General features: G+C 40.9%; 1 protein-coding gene across 1 annotated transcript in view; it reads right to left on the bottom strand.

The window, feature by feature from the left end:
- Positions 1–2,016: 2,016 nt before the first annotated feature.
- LOC119732395 (cholinesterase 1-like) overlaps positions 2,017–15,687 on the bottom strand; it is a 30,047-nt gene continuing 16,376 nt past the window's right edge. The window contains exons 7-12 of the mRNA XM_038205883.1: positions 15,016–15,274; positions 11,831–12,221; positions 9,224–9,375; positions 8,405–8,521; positions 3,710–3,825; positions 2,017–3,016 (exon numbers count right to left, since the gene is read on the bottom strand). Of these exons, the coding sequence (XP_038061811.1) occupies positions 3,749–3,825; positions 8,405–8,521; positions 9,224–9,375; positions 11,831–12,221; positions 15,016–15,274 (996 nt within the window). The 3' untranslated portion in view covers positions 2,017–3,016; positions 3,710–3,748. The remainder of the gene's footprint in view (positions 3,017–3,709; positions 3,826–8,404; positions 8,522–9,223; positions 9,376–11,830; positions 12,222–15,015; positions 15,275–15,687) is intronic.

Raw genomic sequence — 15,687 nt, 5'->3', positions numbered from 1 at the left:
ATGACGGGGATTTATTCAGGTGTTGTATAAACAAGGCTATTTCTGTTTAGAAAATACAATCAGGGTGGTATCACAGTCATCAATACACAACCTCTCTGCTGACAATTTTTCTTTTACACCAATTCTAATGACATTCCGAAATCCGCCAGTGAAAAATTTAAAGCGTTTGTTTCATTATTTAACGGTGTGCAACAATTGTTTTAGATGTATTAAACCTTAATATTTTGATAAATATCGTCTTTGTTCTATTTCCCGGGACCCTCACTAAATAACTGATGACGCACACAGCGGCTAATAATAATAATAATAATAATGGTAAACGACTATGTAGAAAAACTATACCTTTAAGCAAATTTATTAGGTGTTGGGCCTGAGCCCAACACCTATTGTTTTTGTTAGAATTTACTATTATTTTTTTTTTTTTTTTTTTTTTTATTCTTCAAGACACATTTCTTCTCCGGAACTGTTTGTCAACATGAAAAGTAATATGAACTTTAATTGTCAATACATGAATGCACAATCCACTGAAGATGTGTTTTTTTGCAATTACGTCATTATGACGTCATCATGGGTCACGTGACGTCACTTCAAAAAATAATAAATTTAATCTTTGAAATTCAATATTAAATCAACCGTGAGAGACCGGAACTTGAATTTTGCGGGAATCGATATGATAATACATGCTCTTCAATTAATCTTGTCTGCATAATATCACATGACCCTTCCTTCCGGTCGAAACCGGAAGTGCCTAATAATTCAAAAGTGGAAAAAGATATGAACTTGCTTTCAACGATTCTAGCCTGTGGGTGGGTTGATCTTTCCAAAAAAATGATCGGTGACGCCATCAAGTGTTCGAGTGCCCTCTAGCGGCAGGTTAAAACAATGTCCAAAACACATTTTCAGTTGATGTCTGTGGCGAAATTTGCGGTAATCGCTTCAAAATTAATATACATAATGACCGTAATGCAGACAAAACCTGTGCGCGAAAAAAAAATGATTACGTCATCAGACCGGAAGTTACAATGAAAAGACCTCTTTTCCTTTGAAAATTGCTTAAAAATCAACCGTCAGAGATTTAATCCAGTTCTGGATAATTGCGTACAAAGGGAAAATCCCCCAAAACAGTGCGCTGCGATTGCGTAAAAGGGAACTTCCCGTCATATGATGCTCAAAAATTGGGCTGGCAAAAGCGCCCAACTGGGCGCTTTTTTAAATTAGGCGCCTTTTTCTAAAAACATGCACATTGGGGTAAAGAGGGTATAGCGAGCAATATCTTGTATCGCGCCAATGGTGTGCGACCTTTACTTTTAGAGATATGAGCTATTTAATGGGTTTTTGTAACAATTGTACTAGATAAGTTTACAGTACAGCAGCATACGCGCGTGCAGATCCTCACCTGACTCTTTTTAACTATCCTGTGTATAATTACTCCACGCGCTATTTTTCAACCCTCAACACTCAACCCTCAACATCAACATCAACATCAACAATCAACATCAACAATCAACATCAACAATCAACATCAACAATCAACAGCAACATCAACAATAAACATCAACAATCAACATTAACATCAACAATCAACATCAACAATCAACATCAACAGCAACATCAACATCAACAATCAACAATCAACATCAACAATCAACATCAACAATTAACATCAACAATCTGACCTTCAACATCAATAACCAACATCAGTAATCAACATCAACATTTACAATCAACAATTAACATCAACAATCATTAACAAAAACATCAACATCAACAATCAACATCAACAATCATCAACAATCTACATCAATAATTGTTAATCAATATCAACAATCAATTATCAACAATCAACAATCGACATCAACATGAACAACTACCATCAACTATAATCAACAATCAACATCAACAACCAACATCAACAATCAACAACCAACATCAACAATCAACAACAATAATCAACAATGCGAAAAAGCAAAACCTCTAGCCCAACACCGTGTGTTTGTCCTCAAACTCTAGTTATTATTCTTTTCATTATTTTTTATAATTATAAAGACCGAGCTTAATCGCAAAGTAGCCAATGTTTGTATCAGCTTTCTACTTGTTTGTTCGTTTGTTTGTTTGTTTGTTTTATTTCCATTCATACATGTACATACATAAGCAACAGTTCACATAATATAATATAAATAAATGTAGTTAAATAATAAGCAGAATTGGAGTATGAATGGGGGTGTCATCCAGAGAAGGACTAGCCTTCTGTAATCGGAGCACCCAAAACTGTCGTCAACAATCATCATATTGTCACATAGCATTTCAATATACAAAAAGTAATTATAGTATAGGAAAGGTGTATCAAAAGCACAATCTAAATGATAAAAAAAAGTCTACAAAAATCCGACTAAATACTGCCTCGCTGATTGAAGACATGAATAGCAATTGGGTTTCGTACACACAAAATTTGCATATTTTGACAAATAAAATTCCTTGAGATGTTTGACGAAAACAATTCTAGAAGTATTAACATAATTTCTAACATCCTGAGGTAGGGAATTAAAAATGTCAGGCAAATTATATCGATAATTAGCAGATACAACATCCACTCTACAAGAACCAGGTAAGTGAATAAGGTTTTGTTGTCTTGTAGAGTACGAATGAATTTCTTCATTTAAAGGAAAGAACGCTTGACTACTTAAATTACTTGGTATGACCAGGGGCCAATTTCATAGAGCTGCTAAGCACAAAAATTTGCTTAGCGTGAAAATTCTTCCTTGATAAAAACAGGATTACCAACCAAATTTTTTAAGTGTTGGATATTGCTTGTGACTGGTGTTCAGCTGTTGTACGCTTAGCTTAAAATTCACATGGATTTTTGGCTGGTAACCTGTTTTTCCCGAGCAAGGCATTTTTGTGCTAAGCAAATTTTTGTGCTTACATGTTTTATGAAATTGGGCCCAGGGCGATAGCGGTACATCAAAGGTGTGCAGTTGGATATTTCTACAGACCAACACACTTCGGGGAGGAGGTTCTATTCGAAACAAATCAAAAGAAATAATTATAAGTTAACATCCAGTACAATAACAAAAATCCTTAATTTTTCGGCATTCCAAAATCTCAGAAGAGGCAGAAAACAATCACAAATGAAGTATCAGTATACACCATAGAAGTATTTTATTTTTATTTTCGTCACCGACACCACGAAGTAACACTCTACCGTATTAAACCATATTTTTTTCGATTTTCAGTTTTTTTGATTTTTAAACATTATTCATCAAGGCCTACCATTGCACGAAGTTTCAAAGCTTCAAGAGCTTTACTTTAATAATTACGCTAAGTATCCATGGCAACTTTTGCGCAAAAGTGACAGTTGCACTTTCCTCGTGCTGTATATATTGAAGAGTGTTACTTCGTGAAAACTAAAATTTAGTTTCGCAGCTTTTTCGGTTTCACGAACTAACACTCATCTTTTTTCTCTTATTTCTTGTTTATTTAATACACAAACGGGTGAAAAACAGCAGATTTAATAAATTCAATTCATCAAGTGTCCACAACGAGAAACCCAACTGAAAATACTCTGTCGTTTTGACGCAAAGTGTTGTTTTAGAAGGCGTTCAACTTTAGATGCCGTTTTCTCCGATTGCTAGTTTTTACCGGTATGTACATGAGTGTTACTTCGTGGTGTCGGTGACGTTTTATTAAGCTCATTGCATTTGCTACTTACTGCATTTTTTTGCAGATCCGCCATCTTTCTTCCAACCATTTACTGCTTGGCCACGATCAAACTCACGAAAGCAACGGCAGCCATTAGAAGTTTCATGGCGAACACCCCTCCCGCAGCTGAAGTCAAAAATATAAAAAGGGGAAACGAGTTATGAGCAGTTGATCAAAGTAGAGGGAAAAAGAGAAAGTAACCAGACAGTCTATATTCAGAATGTTTGGGTTGTTTATAATTTATTATACAACACCTGAATAAATCCCCATCATCTGATTGGTGGATTGTTGATCACATGTCATTGAATTATTCGTACCAATGCAGGGCGCGCGCGTGGCGCGCAGCGCACAGTGCAATGGAAGTACTATTGCACTGTGATTAGAAGTACCATTGCACTGTCACTGCAAATGTTGCCGAAGGTGGCGCTGTGGTGTTTAAATTGGCAAGAAAAGTTCTGAAATTATTGAACTGTTTAAGTTCTAAACTTATGGAAAAGTTTTAAATTGAGATAAATTGGATATGATAGTTCTCAACCTGTTGAACAGTTTGCATAAATTATATATGATTACTCTGAACTTGTCAAACTTGCAAACAATTTTTAACTTGAATAAATTGGCTATTAAAAGTCAACCAGTCTGATGACGAGGATTTCTTTAGGTGTTATATAAAACAAATAATGAATGTTTCACGTTCGTGCAATAGAAAGAATAATTTCATTCGGTGACAGTCTCACTGACAGATGAAATGTTCCATTCCACTCGGCTTCGCCTCGTGGAATGGAACATTTCATCTGTCACCTCATGAAATTATTCTTACCATTGCACTCAAAAACATTCATTATTTGTATACTAAAATATTATCGTCAAACTATACAACTAGGCAACTTTTCGTCAAAGATATTATAAAAGTTTCTTGGAAATTTATATCAAGGAGAAGGAAAAACACGTTGACAAACGACTACGAATTTTACATTTGACTTACTGTTTAAAAGTGGTGTTCTTCAAAACATTACAAGTTGAAAATGAAAGCAATTCCAACTTCACTAAAACGCAACAGATATGATTTATCAAATTTTTGAGAAAATTCGGGCTAAAAGATTTAATGCATTCATTTTTTTTTAAAAGTAAGTCAAATGTCAAATTTCGTAGTTGTTTGTCAACGTGTTTATCGGACGGTCTATATTCAACTCAAGGTTAGTCTGAGTGTATTCGGGATTTTTAAAGTTCACAACAATATTATCGTTAAAGAACAAGTAGGGAACTTTTTTGCAATGATATTATAAAAGTTTCTTGTAAATTTATGTAGCGGTACGGCCCTGTTCACTATAAGGAGATTGTGCCTAGTCGGCCAGGGTCCCGTTCACCCTAAAAACAGATTGAAATAACCAATATATCGGTAGATTTGTCTCCAACCAAAATATTGGCTGAATTACCTACCCGTTCGTGGTTGTTTCAACCAATGTATTGGTTGAAATAACCAGCAAAGTGGTTGAAACAGCCAAATATTGGTAGGTAATCCAACCAATATATTGGTTGGACACATATCTACCGAGTGTGGCCTAGTGGTTAGGGTTTGTGACTCATGATCAGAGGGTCCGGGGTTCAAATCCAGCTGCTGGTCATATATTGTGTCCTTGGGCAAGGCACTTCACCCGCACTTGCCCCTCTCGACCCAGGAGTATAAATGGGTACCGGCATTAGCTGGGATTAACCTGCGATGGACTAGCATCCCATCCAGGGGGAGTAGAAATATTCTCAGTCGTTTCATGCTACTGAAACCGGAGATAAACGCCGGCCTGATGAGCCACATTTGCTCGGGACAGACTTTACTTTACTTACACATATCTACCGATATATTGGTTATTTCAACCAATCTGTATTTAGGGTGTTGTTTGATCCACCCAGATGACAGTGACAAAATACCCATGGAGTCACCCTCAATCTTCACACATCAACGGTCATTTGGGGACTGGAATCAATAAATGGGAGGGCCCAATTTCATAGAGCTGCTTAAGCAGAAAATTTGCTTAAGCACGAAAAAACATTGCTTAGTAAAATAAGGTTACCGGCCAAAACTCCATGTGATGTACATTGCTTGTGACTGGTATTTAGCTGTTGTTTACTTAGCACAACAATCGCATGGAGTTTTGGCCGGTAACCTGATTTTATTAAGCAAGACGTTTTTGTGCTTAAGCAAGTTTTGTGCTTAAGCAGCTCTATGAAATTGGCCCCTGATTGGAGAGTGAAGATTGAGGGTGACTGGGCGTAATTTTGCCATTGTCATCTGGGTGAATCAAACAACGGGGACCCTGGGCGACGAGGCACAATCTCCAGATATACAACAGTTTTTAACAGTTTTTCACATTTTGGAATGCACCCTCTATGTCAGGTAACATAATAAATGGCAATTTGTATACTTTTTCTAAGACAATTCCTTCCGATTTTGCCACCCTCGTTTTCCTCTGCGCTTCTGTGTTTCAAGGCTCTTTGTCAGTTTCTGTTTCTGTATCGTTGAACCTTGCAAGAAAAATCCTTTGCTAGGATCCAAACCACATCGCTTGGTAACTTCAGTTTTGAAAATTAACTTGCAGTCAAGTTTGGCCAATAAACACTAGTGGGCAGAATCAGGAAACAAAATTAAAGTAATCAATTCCATAACTTTCCTCGGCGATGATACAACTATCACACCTAATAATAATGTAGTAAATCCCACGATGGGGGACAACTTGGTGTTGTCAGCTTGCGCTGAATCAACGGTGAGGGATGTGAATCCCGGGTCAGGGAGCAGTAGGCCACGTCCAAAAATATAACACGCCAACTCTTGGTTGTAACTTGCTGTCTCGGTTTTATTGTTTGTTGACTACGAAAGAAAACCCCCAAGGCAACACTAGGCTTGAGCCTTCAGTAAAACAGGACCCTGGCTGTACTACATGTATGTGATCATGGAGGAATGTCTCTGAGCTAGCGGTCGTGAGCCCTTTTCCTCACGCCATTCTAGGGACGCTGAAAGAGGCCGTATTACTTAACAACTTATGTATCTATGGGCCGTTTCCATGCGAGTAAATCTGCATTATCCCTTGATTTCAACTAAGTCTTATTACAAGATTGTTGTCTTAACTCAATTCACATAGGGTTATCACCAAGAGATGAATTATACATCAAATAAGGGTTACAAACATAGGGTGATCCAGAACTAGTTCCTGTTTGGCGGAAGGCGACTACCGCACCCGAGGTGATGTGCGCGCTGTAAACAATTCGCCTTAAAGCAGCAGTTTAGATCTTAGTTTAAAGGTACTACATGTATATTCATAATCCATTTCCCCACAATAATAATAATAAAAATAATAACAGCTTTATTTATAGATGGTAGCCTTGTCATCTGTAAGATGATTTTCAATGGACCACCTTTGAGCTGAGGGAACCAGAGGCATCGGGGTAAACCCCTACTCTTTCACGACAGGTGCTCTGGGTTCTTTTACGTGCACTGATCCCATATAGCACACGGGACCTCCAGCTTAACGTCCCGTCCGAAGGATGTGGCCCCCTTTCAGATGTTATACGCACAAGGGGCTGCCATGCCCCAGACCAGCACAATATTGCCAGGCAGGCTAACGCAAGCAGCACATGGTGTGGTCTCCCATCCAAAGACCAGAGGTGGCAGCAAGTCATTTTTTGCAAGTCCAAGTCAAGTCACAAGTCATTGTTTGCAAGTCCAAGTCAAGTCACAAGTCATTAGGTCCAGTCACAAGTCAAGTCACAAGTCATTAGGTCCAGTCACAAGTCAAGTCACAAGTCATTTGGTCTAAAAACAAGTCAAGTCACAAGTATCTTTGTCCAAGAACACGTCAAGTTGCACATTATTTTGTCCAGCTGTAATAAGCTAAAAGAATTAACCTGGCGTGAACTTACGAGTTATTTTGAACATGCCTCCTTAATTCCCCTTTTTCAATGTGTTACAATTACTATTCTTGTAGTTTATCACATATCTGTCGGATATTAGCCCTTTGTATACTTTAATAAATTTACTTTACATTGTAGAAATAAATGTTGAGATGACCGTGAAAAAAAGACTTCCTCACTCGATTACACGTAGTATACTAACACTTTATTGTTCAATTTTCATGTATACTAAACGCCTACCAATGGGTAAGGCTATCCGGTATTTTACATGCAATTGACAAAGGCCTGCTTTCTTTTCATGAAAGGTTCCTTTCGAAGTTTGTTCAACCAATACATTAAGCAAGAGACAATTGGTCATTGAAAACTGTAGTTTGTTGTGACAGTCTTATTGAACACTTTTTAAACTAGTGGGAACTATTCATTTTACTGGATTCAGTCACTGAGGTCTATTTTCTGGAATGAAAAAGCTAATTAAAAGTATAATAGCTTAATTAAAGTGTATTGGGTCGCTCGAGTAGCGTCTGACTTGGGTTGGTAACAAGTCATTTTTTGCAATCCCAAGTCAAGTCACAAGTCATTGTTTGCAAGTCCAAGTCAAGTCACAAGTCAAAGCTGGTATTTACAAGTCAAGTCACAAGTCACAAAAATAGCGACTCGAGTCCGACTCGAGTCCAAGTCACATGACTCGAGTCAGCAACTCTGCCAAAGACTGCAGTCAACGTTACTTAACTTCGGTAGAGTACCACTTGCTCTTCCACTGAGCCAGCTGTCTGGGACACTACCTAATATAAGCTGGAGCACTCACCACAAGTCTGCGGAGTTTCGTCTTTGCAGTCTAAAGCATCACAGAGATCCTCCTCAATGACACACGAATAACGACCCTTGCTCGTCTCACGCCACAGGTCAGATGTACAGCTTCCTCCTGGATTGGCAACGAAGATACCAGTAAAATTTACATAATACATGCCTATTGAAACAGCTTTGTAAAAGGGCCAGCAATTTAAAATGTAGATTGCCAAGCATAGTGGTGTCTTGTACGAATGGGTGGGGGCGGCGGCTGGAAGCGGTGATTTTTGCTTTTACCCCCACGGTCGCTTCCCGTAGGATGCACCCCATCCTAACGTAGTATTATTTTGGAACGCATGCTCAGTCTACGAGAGGGGGGTATTTTTGTATACGTACAAGTAAAACAAATGGAGGTGGGGGTCAGGCGCGACAGATCTTTTAAATCTTTTGTTTAACCCGTAAAACAAAGACAAAGGTCATGGAGCGGGGGGGTCAACCGGTGAAACTTGCTCTCTGATTGGCAGTGGAGAAGCAACGGTTTTGAGGCGTTCAAACCCTCATGACGAAAAAAAATGACATAAATACTTTGAAAAGGTGAAGAAAAACAAAGCCAGTGAAATAATGATTATCCCCTGTTATGGATAGTAACATGTTGGAAAAGCGCTAAGTGAAATGGTGTCACCAACGTGGGAAAATGTTCTACCTCCCTCTTTTTCATATTTGTTTTACAGACGGGATTTTTCCCCCTGGGGAGCCCCCGTGTCGAATTTCTCGCTAAGCTCAAGTTGCTGACTGATACATGATTATTCCAGAAATATTTCACTTATTTGTTTCTCACTTGGCAAAGTCCTCAGCTTGTCTGCAATGACGTTCCAGAAGTGACACTCTTCGCTCTTGAGAGCTCTTCCTGTTGTCAGGTTCACATCCAGGCCTATGTACTCCAACTCCGGGACGGTAAACTTGGGCCACACACCTGAGGCGTCAGGGGTCCTGTTCAAGAGGGAAAAGTATAAATGTGCGCAGGCGCAAGGTGTAGGCCTACGTAGGCCATGTCACGAGTCTAGCACAGTTTAACCAACGGTTGTTGATCGAACTTGCTCTAGCGAAATTTTGATAATGGAATTCTAGCGCCCTCTAGTTTTACTTCGTTCACGTTGCAAGCACCTTGCACAATTCCCAGCGTTTCTTACAAGCTCATCAGAGCTTCGATCTCTATGCATGTGTAATGCCTAGCTGACACGCTGAGCCTGCATTTATTATTCATGCTGCGATCTGGCGTGATCACGTTCCCTAACCCCAGATAGCCAATTTCTTCCCCATTGCCTTTGTGGTTCTAATGCTTAGGCCAAAAAAAAAAGTCTCCGGTTTCTGGTATGCGCGGGCGTCACCGTAGCCATGCGCGTCGGCAAAATGGAAAAAAAAATTTCAATGAAAGATGATGTCTCAAAACCGCCAACCTCACTGGTTTGACTGCAATCCTGCTGCTGCACAATTTTAACGTGTTTTCAGATTGGGTTATGGTCGAGAATAAGCTTTATGTGGCCTCTCTGGACTCCCATATATTTGCACTAAGTTTAGTCGGGCACCATTTGCAGTCATCAGCCGACATTTGAAGCAAAAACTTTTTGGGCAAGCTCCATACCAGAAACCGGAGACTTTTTTTTTTTTGGCCTTACTCTGCCTTTTTTTACTCGAGACCCGTAGTTTCTGGCACACGACCCCAGCATAAAGTCATGTGACTATCATGTGACTCCTTGACATGGAAGATGCTCATTGGTACATGTTTGAGTCCTTCAAAGACGCTCATATTTTATTAATGTGCGAACTCTCTGTTCCCTATCAAATAAGGCAGAATTTCCCTAGATTCTTAATTCTTGATGCCAGGAATCAGTCCACTTGCATGGGACCAAGTAGAAGTCTTCCGACGTTGATTCATAACCCGGACCGTGGTGCACTACGAAAAGCTCCGCCAAGCAAAAAGTTGACGTGAGGTAGTATTAAACACCCCCGTGTGAATTGTTCTATGGGTGAAGTACGTGGTTAACCATTGAACGTCCTGCTAGCTTAGCTTGAACCTCGGCATGGGCGCCGATAATGGCCATCGCCTTCGGCTCGGGCCATTATCGGCGAACAGGCCCCTCACCGGTTATAAACTACAAATTTATAAACGCTTCATCACACTTTTGTCCTCTTATTAACCCCAACTCCCTAGGCCTTTTTGCTAGGATGTAGCCTCAATCCTGCAAAATCCTCCAATTGGCCTCATGGAAAAATAGCATATATACATGTAGCCTCAATCCTGCCAATTCCTCCGTTATTTCTTGAATATGGTCCATGGAGGGGTGACCACTGCCTGAATCCTGCAAAATCCTCCGGCTATGACTATCAATAGGTTGAGGCAGAGGCAGTGACATCCTGGAGCAGTGCGGAGGATGTCAAGTATAATCAAGGACTAAATTTATGCATGGCTGAGCATAAACAACACAAGGTCTGGCCCAAGACCTTGACACAGTGCATACTCCGAAATCAGCAACGCACTTTTGCCATGTAACCTCAATTCTGCAAATTCCTCCGATTTGCAAAAAGGATTTTGGAGGATTCAGGGCGGTTAGGGTTAAAAGCTAACCTTATGCTACCTATGTGAACGACGTATAGACGCAACGACTTCTTAAACCAATGTTATAACATTATTTTGAAGCAAATGAATGAAAGGAATTGAGGAGAATAACCAAGCTGTAGTGTGACCGTCACCCAAGTCCCTCTTTCCCACCAACTGTACAATTTGTTGACCCGATAGTATCACTGCATGCCCCAAATGAATGACTGTCATAGCACCACACTTGTGAGTTTCCTTCACATGCTGTATCCCCAAACCATGCGAAGCCTGTGATCAAATAAGGGAATAAATGTGTGCTCCGGAGGTTTTTATCACTCTGTTTAAGACCAGTTAGAGTCTGGGTGCTGATAATTATCCGAGCCGGAGGCGGTAAAAAAAAAAAACATAATTCGTTCAAAACATCCCGATTTTGTTCAACAAATTCACTTTATGCTTTTTGAAACATCCCTCTTGCAAAATAATGGAGTGTTCAGCTGGCGAGTAAGATGTAAACAACCCTTTTATGGAGATTGACGCGCACATATCATGTTCTGCACGATGTCGCGCAGAACGCACCTGGCGCGTTGCGTTTTGAATTTAGAACTATAAAATTCTGACTCCCTGGTAGTGTTGCGCATGCCTACGTGAGGATTGTGAACGTTCAACCAATGAAACGATAAGAGGCACTGGATTTTTAGGAGTCCACATTTTATTGTGACACTGGAAAAGTGTTTAAGACCAGCTAGCCATGTCTTTATCATCCGTTTAAGACCGGCCACGTGACGGGCTCTCGACCAATAGGAATGCGTAAACTGTCGTAGGTATTTATGAATTACTCTTTATACTCACCCGGTCTTGGCAAAGCTGGTCCAGAACTCCATAAACTTGACGGACAGCGCCTTGTCGTCGTCGAACATGCTCCCGTAGAACGGCCGGTTCTCCGGAAGGAATGGATGGCCGAAAACAAACCAGATATCTGCTCCGTGGGTGGCCCCTAACCACGAGGGGAAGAGGTCTCCCAGCGTACTGTACAAGACGTCGCGGCGTCTCATCTGATACATGAAGACGTCATCGTCACCTTGGGCGTGGTAACGTGCCACCCGATCGGTTCCACAGGCGAATTGGCCATCGGTGCTGTAGCCCACGAAGGTCCAGAAGTAATTGGCGTCTTCTTTGTCAGCCTGGGACCAGTCAACGTAGTGCTGTTCGATAGCGGCTACCAACTGGTCGTTTGCACCGCCTGAATCCAGAAAAAAATAATCCCTAATCATGAAAAGGCAATAATGTGAAACTTTTGGCGACATAGGCGGCAGAAACGTGAGAGCTTTACAGGCTGAGACGCCCTCTAATTAACCATAGAGCTTACTCTATGCTACAATTGAGACCTTGACACAATAGCTCCCCACCCTGGCCGTTAGTAAGGGAATAACAGTGTGAGGAGCCGGTCTTCACTGCGTGATAATGACCGGGTGTGGGGGTGACCGCTGTTAATGGACCAAGACGAAGGACTGTTACTATATTTTGACCAATCAGTGGCTTGCATGGGGCTGAACGGGGTTGGATCAATGCTGGTTCAGGGGCCATTTATTCGCTTGATCTTTGAAGCCGGTCCATTATCACCGTTAATGCCCGGCCACGTGATCGAGTCTCGACCAATCAGAAACCATCAACTCTCCAAGGTACTTATTAATGCAAAATAATAATAATAATAATAACAATACTTTATTCGGCATTGTTGACAATTACAAATAAGTATAGAAAATTGGAATATTAAAAAAATAAACAGAAGTAAACCATAGAAAAACACAGCGCACAGAAGACAGAACGTGGACACTGCAAGGCTGCCAAGGAGAAAAGCAAAAGTGAAACAAAACACTTTCGCCAAAAGGGCGTGTCTCTCCAACCCTGCACAATGACAAACATTATAACGCAGACCATAAATCAATTAAAAACACCAAAATTGCACAAGGGGGGGGGGGGGAAGGTCCAAGGAAGTACTATGTATAATGGGACTCAGATACGGTAGGGCGGGGTGAAAGGGGGCTTGGAGATGGGAGGGGTTAGGAGAACCGGGCAGTACGACAAAGGGAGGGAGACAGGGGTTAAGTGAAAACTGGGACAGAAATGAAAACCTGAAAGGGGAGGGTTAGACAGGGCCAATGGGTAGGGCAGGAAAAGGGAGGCAATAAAAACGGCTGAGGAGAAAAGGGGAAAAAGATATGGGGGAGGAATTAATCTAGCAAAGCATTAATATCCTGCATGATTAAAAAAACAACTAAACATAAGCATTGAAGTTCCAGAAACAGAAATGGAAAAAACGAAATGTGCCCAACATAAAAACCAATTTAAAAATGTTTCAAACACCAGAGTATAAAAGGTAAATCACAAGATATGGCCCAATTAATCCAGAGGTGAGATAACAGATTAAGATAACAGTTTAGTTCCTGCAAAAAAACACACAGGGGGGCGCAGGTTAACATATCAACTGAATTATCGGGATAAGTTCTCCATTTTCTAACAAACTGACAGGGAAGAGAATTTTTAAAATATGTCAGTACGAGCATACAGGCGGTGAAAGGTTTACCAGGAATTCGCATGTCTACTATTCACACTGACATCACTTAAAAAGGACGGTGAAAAAATTACCAGAATTATATACCGAATATCTATTGCTTATACAGACAAATTTCATAAATGAAAACTCTCGCCTGGCCCTAAGTGTGCCTAGATGAAGCACACTAAGCCACTCAGGGTAAGGTTGCTCCTATCTACGTTGATGCAAAATGAGACGAGTGGCATCCTTTTGAACCTTTTCAAGTTGATCAATGTGCTTAACTCTGTACGGAGACCAGGGCCCAATTTCATAGAGCTGCTTAAGCAGAAAATTTGCTTAAGCACTAAAAAACATTGCTTAGTAAAATTAGGTTACCAGCCGAAACTCCATGTGATGTACATTGCTTGTGACTGGTATTTAGCTGTTGTTTACTTAGCATAACAATCGCATGGAGTTTTGGCTGGTAACCTGATTTTATTAAGCAAGACGTTTTTGTGCTAAAGCAAATTTTGTGCTTAAGCAGCTCTATGAAATTGGCCCAAGCTTGACAGGGGGCAGTAATCGAGAATAGGCAAAATAATTGCCCATACAATCACCCATAACATGACGCGTGAAGCCAAGGGTCTTGTTGGCCTTAGCAGTGACATAGTGTACAAAGATTATGCTGAATATGAACCCCTAATAATTTCAGGGTTTCCACCTCAATGGGCGGTCAAAGGCCGGCTCCACCCTCATGTGGACTGCACTACGAGGGCTACATTTCTAAACGGTAGGCCACCAGACGTCACATGCCTCGGAAGCTTGGGAGCTTACGGACTGCCCCCCCCCCCCCCCCCAACGGCCAAATTAAGACCTTAATGCATAATGACCCCTCGCCTGAACACGGCAATTACGGTAATAATAATAATAATATAGTGCTTATATAGCGCTTTATACCAAAGGTCTCAAAGCGCTTTAGAATTATTACCCCTGTTCATCAGGCCATGAGACCAGTTTCTGCAGCAGCTCAAGATCAGCGCAATCTGGTCTCTACCTTCACAGGTACCCATTTATACTCCTGGGTAGAGAGAGGCAATTGTAGTAAAGTGTCTTGCCCAAGAACACAAGCACTATATTCCCCGTCCAGGTTCGAACCCACGTACCTTGGCAAGTGAGCCGAACACCGTAACCATTGGACCACAGCGCTCCACAATTGGACCACAGCATTGGATGAAACTGCTCATATTCCTGGCAGCCAAGCTTGGGTCCCGTTCTCAAATTGCAACAGTGCATGAGTTGCTTCATGCCACTAGTCCCCCCCCCCCCCCCCCCCCCCACCCTTCCCCCTTACTCACAAGTTTCCACCGCCTCGTGTTCGGCTTCCCACGCGAAGTAAATGACATGAAAAGGTCATCCATAAAATCAATGGTGCGTTTGCTGCCACCAAGAGTCTCAACAGAGTCCATTCAATAACTTTGCTAACGTGACGTAAATGTCTTACCGAATAAATTGACTACCTCTTCAGAGATTGCTTGGACGACAATATCCCTCGGCAGGATGGGAATTTCATCTGATGTACTGTTGATCATGTACGGTTGGAATAATGGATTGATAAAGGTAAACACTGTGCCTTCGTCCCTGGTTGACCCCATGAGAAGCTTGGCGTGGATGTACTCCCCCTTGGCGTACAGGTTGGCCGGTGTGTCATCCAGGAAGGTCCCGTCCACAACCACATGGGGCGTGTTGCTGCTGATTGATGTCTTGAATGCAAAAAAAAAAAAATAGGAAATAATTCAAGATAGAATTTATGCTATGCTAAAATGAGTTTGATTTTAACGTGATGAACCAGGGTGTATTCATTACCATATGCCTGAGGAGGGTGAACAAGATGCCAGAAAACGACCGGGTATATCTGTCTACAATTAAGCCCTTTAAAGGGAATATACATCATTTGCTTTTGCTGTAATTTTCAGAAATGGATGGAATTGGGGGTTGGAAATATATAGCAAATATAGTTACACTGACTTTTTGAGGTTTTGGGTTCGAAAATGCTATAAAAACCAAGAAAAAACAATTATTTTCCTGTAGTCTGGTTCCCTGACTCCATATAAGAAGATACAGAGCAGTTTACATAAATTGAGGAATTGTAAGGTCAGGGAACCAGTCTAGCTGG

The sequence above is a fragment of the Patiria miniata genome, unplaced genomic scaffold (genome assembly GCF_015706575.1).
Source record: "Patiria miniata isolate m_02_andy unplaced genomic scaffold, ASM1570657v1 HiC_scaffold_24, whole genome shotgun sequence".
In the NCBI taxonomy this organism is placed as follows: Eukaryota; Metazoa; Echinodermata; class Asteroidea; order Valvatida; family Asterinidae; genus Patiria; species Patiria miniata.
The sequence above is the reverse complement of the archived record's forward strand: the minus strand, read 5'-3'. Positions and strand labels throughout refer to the sequence as shown.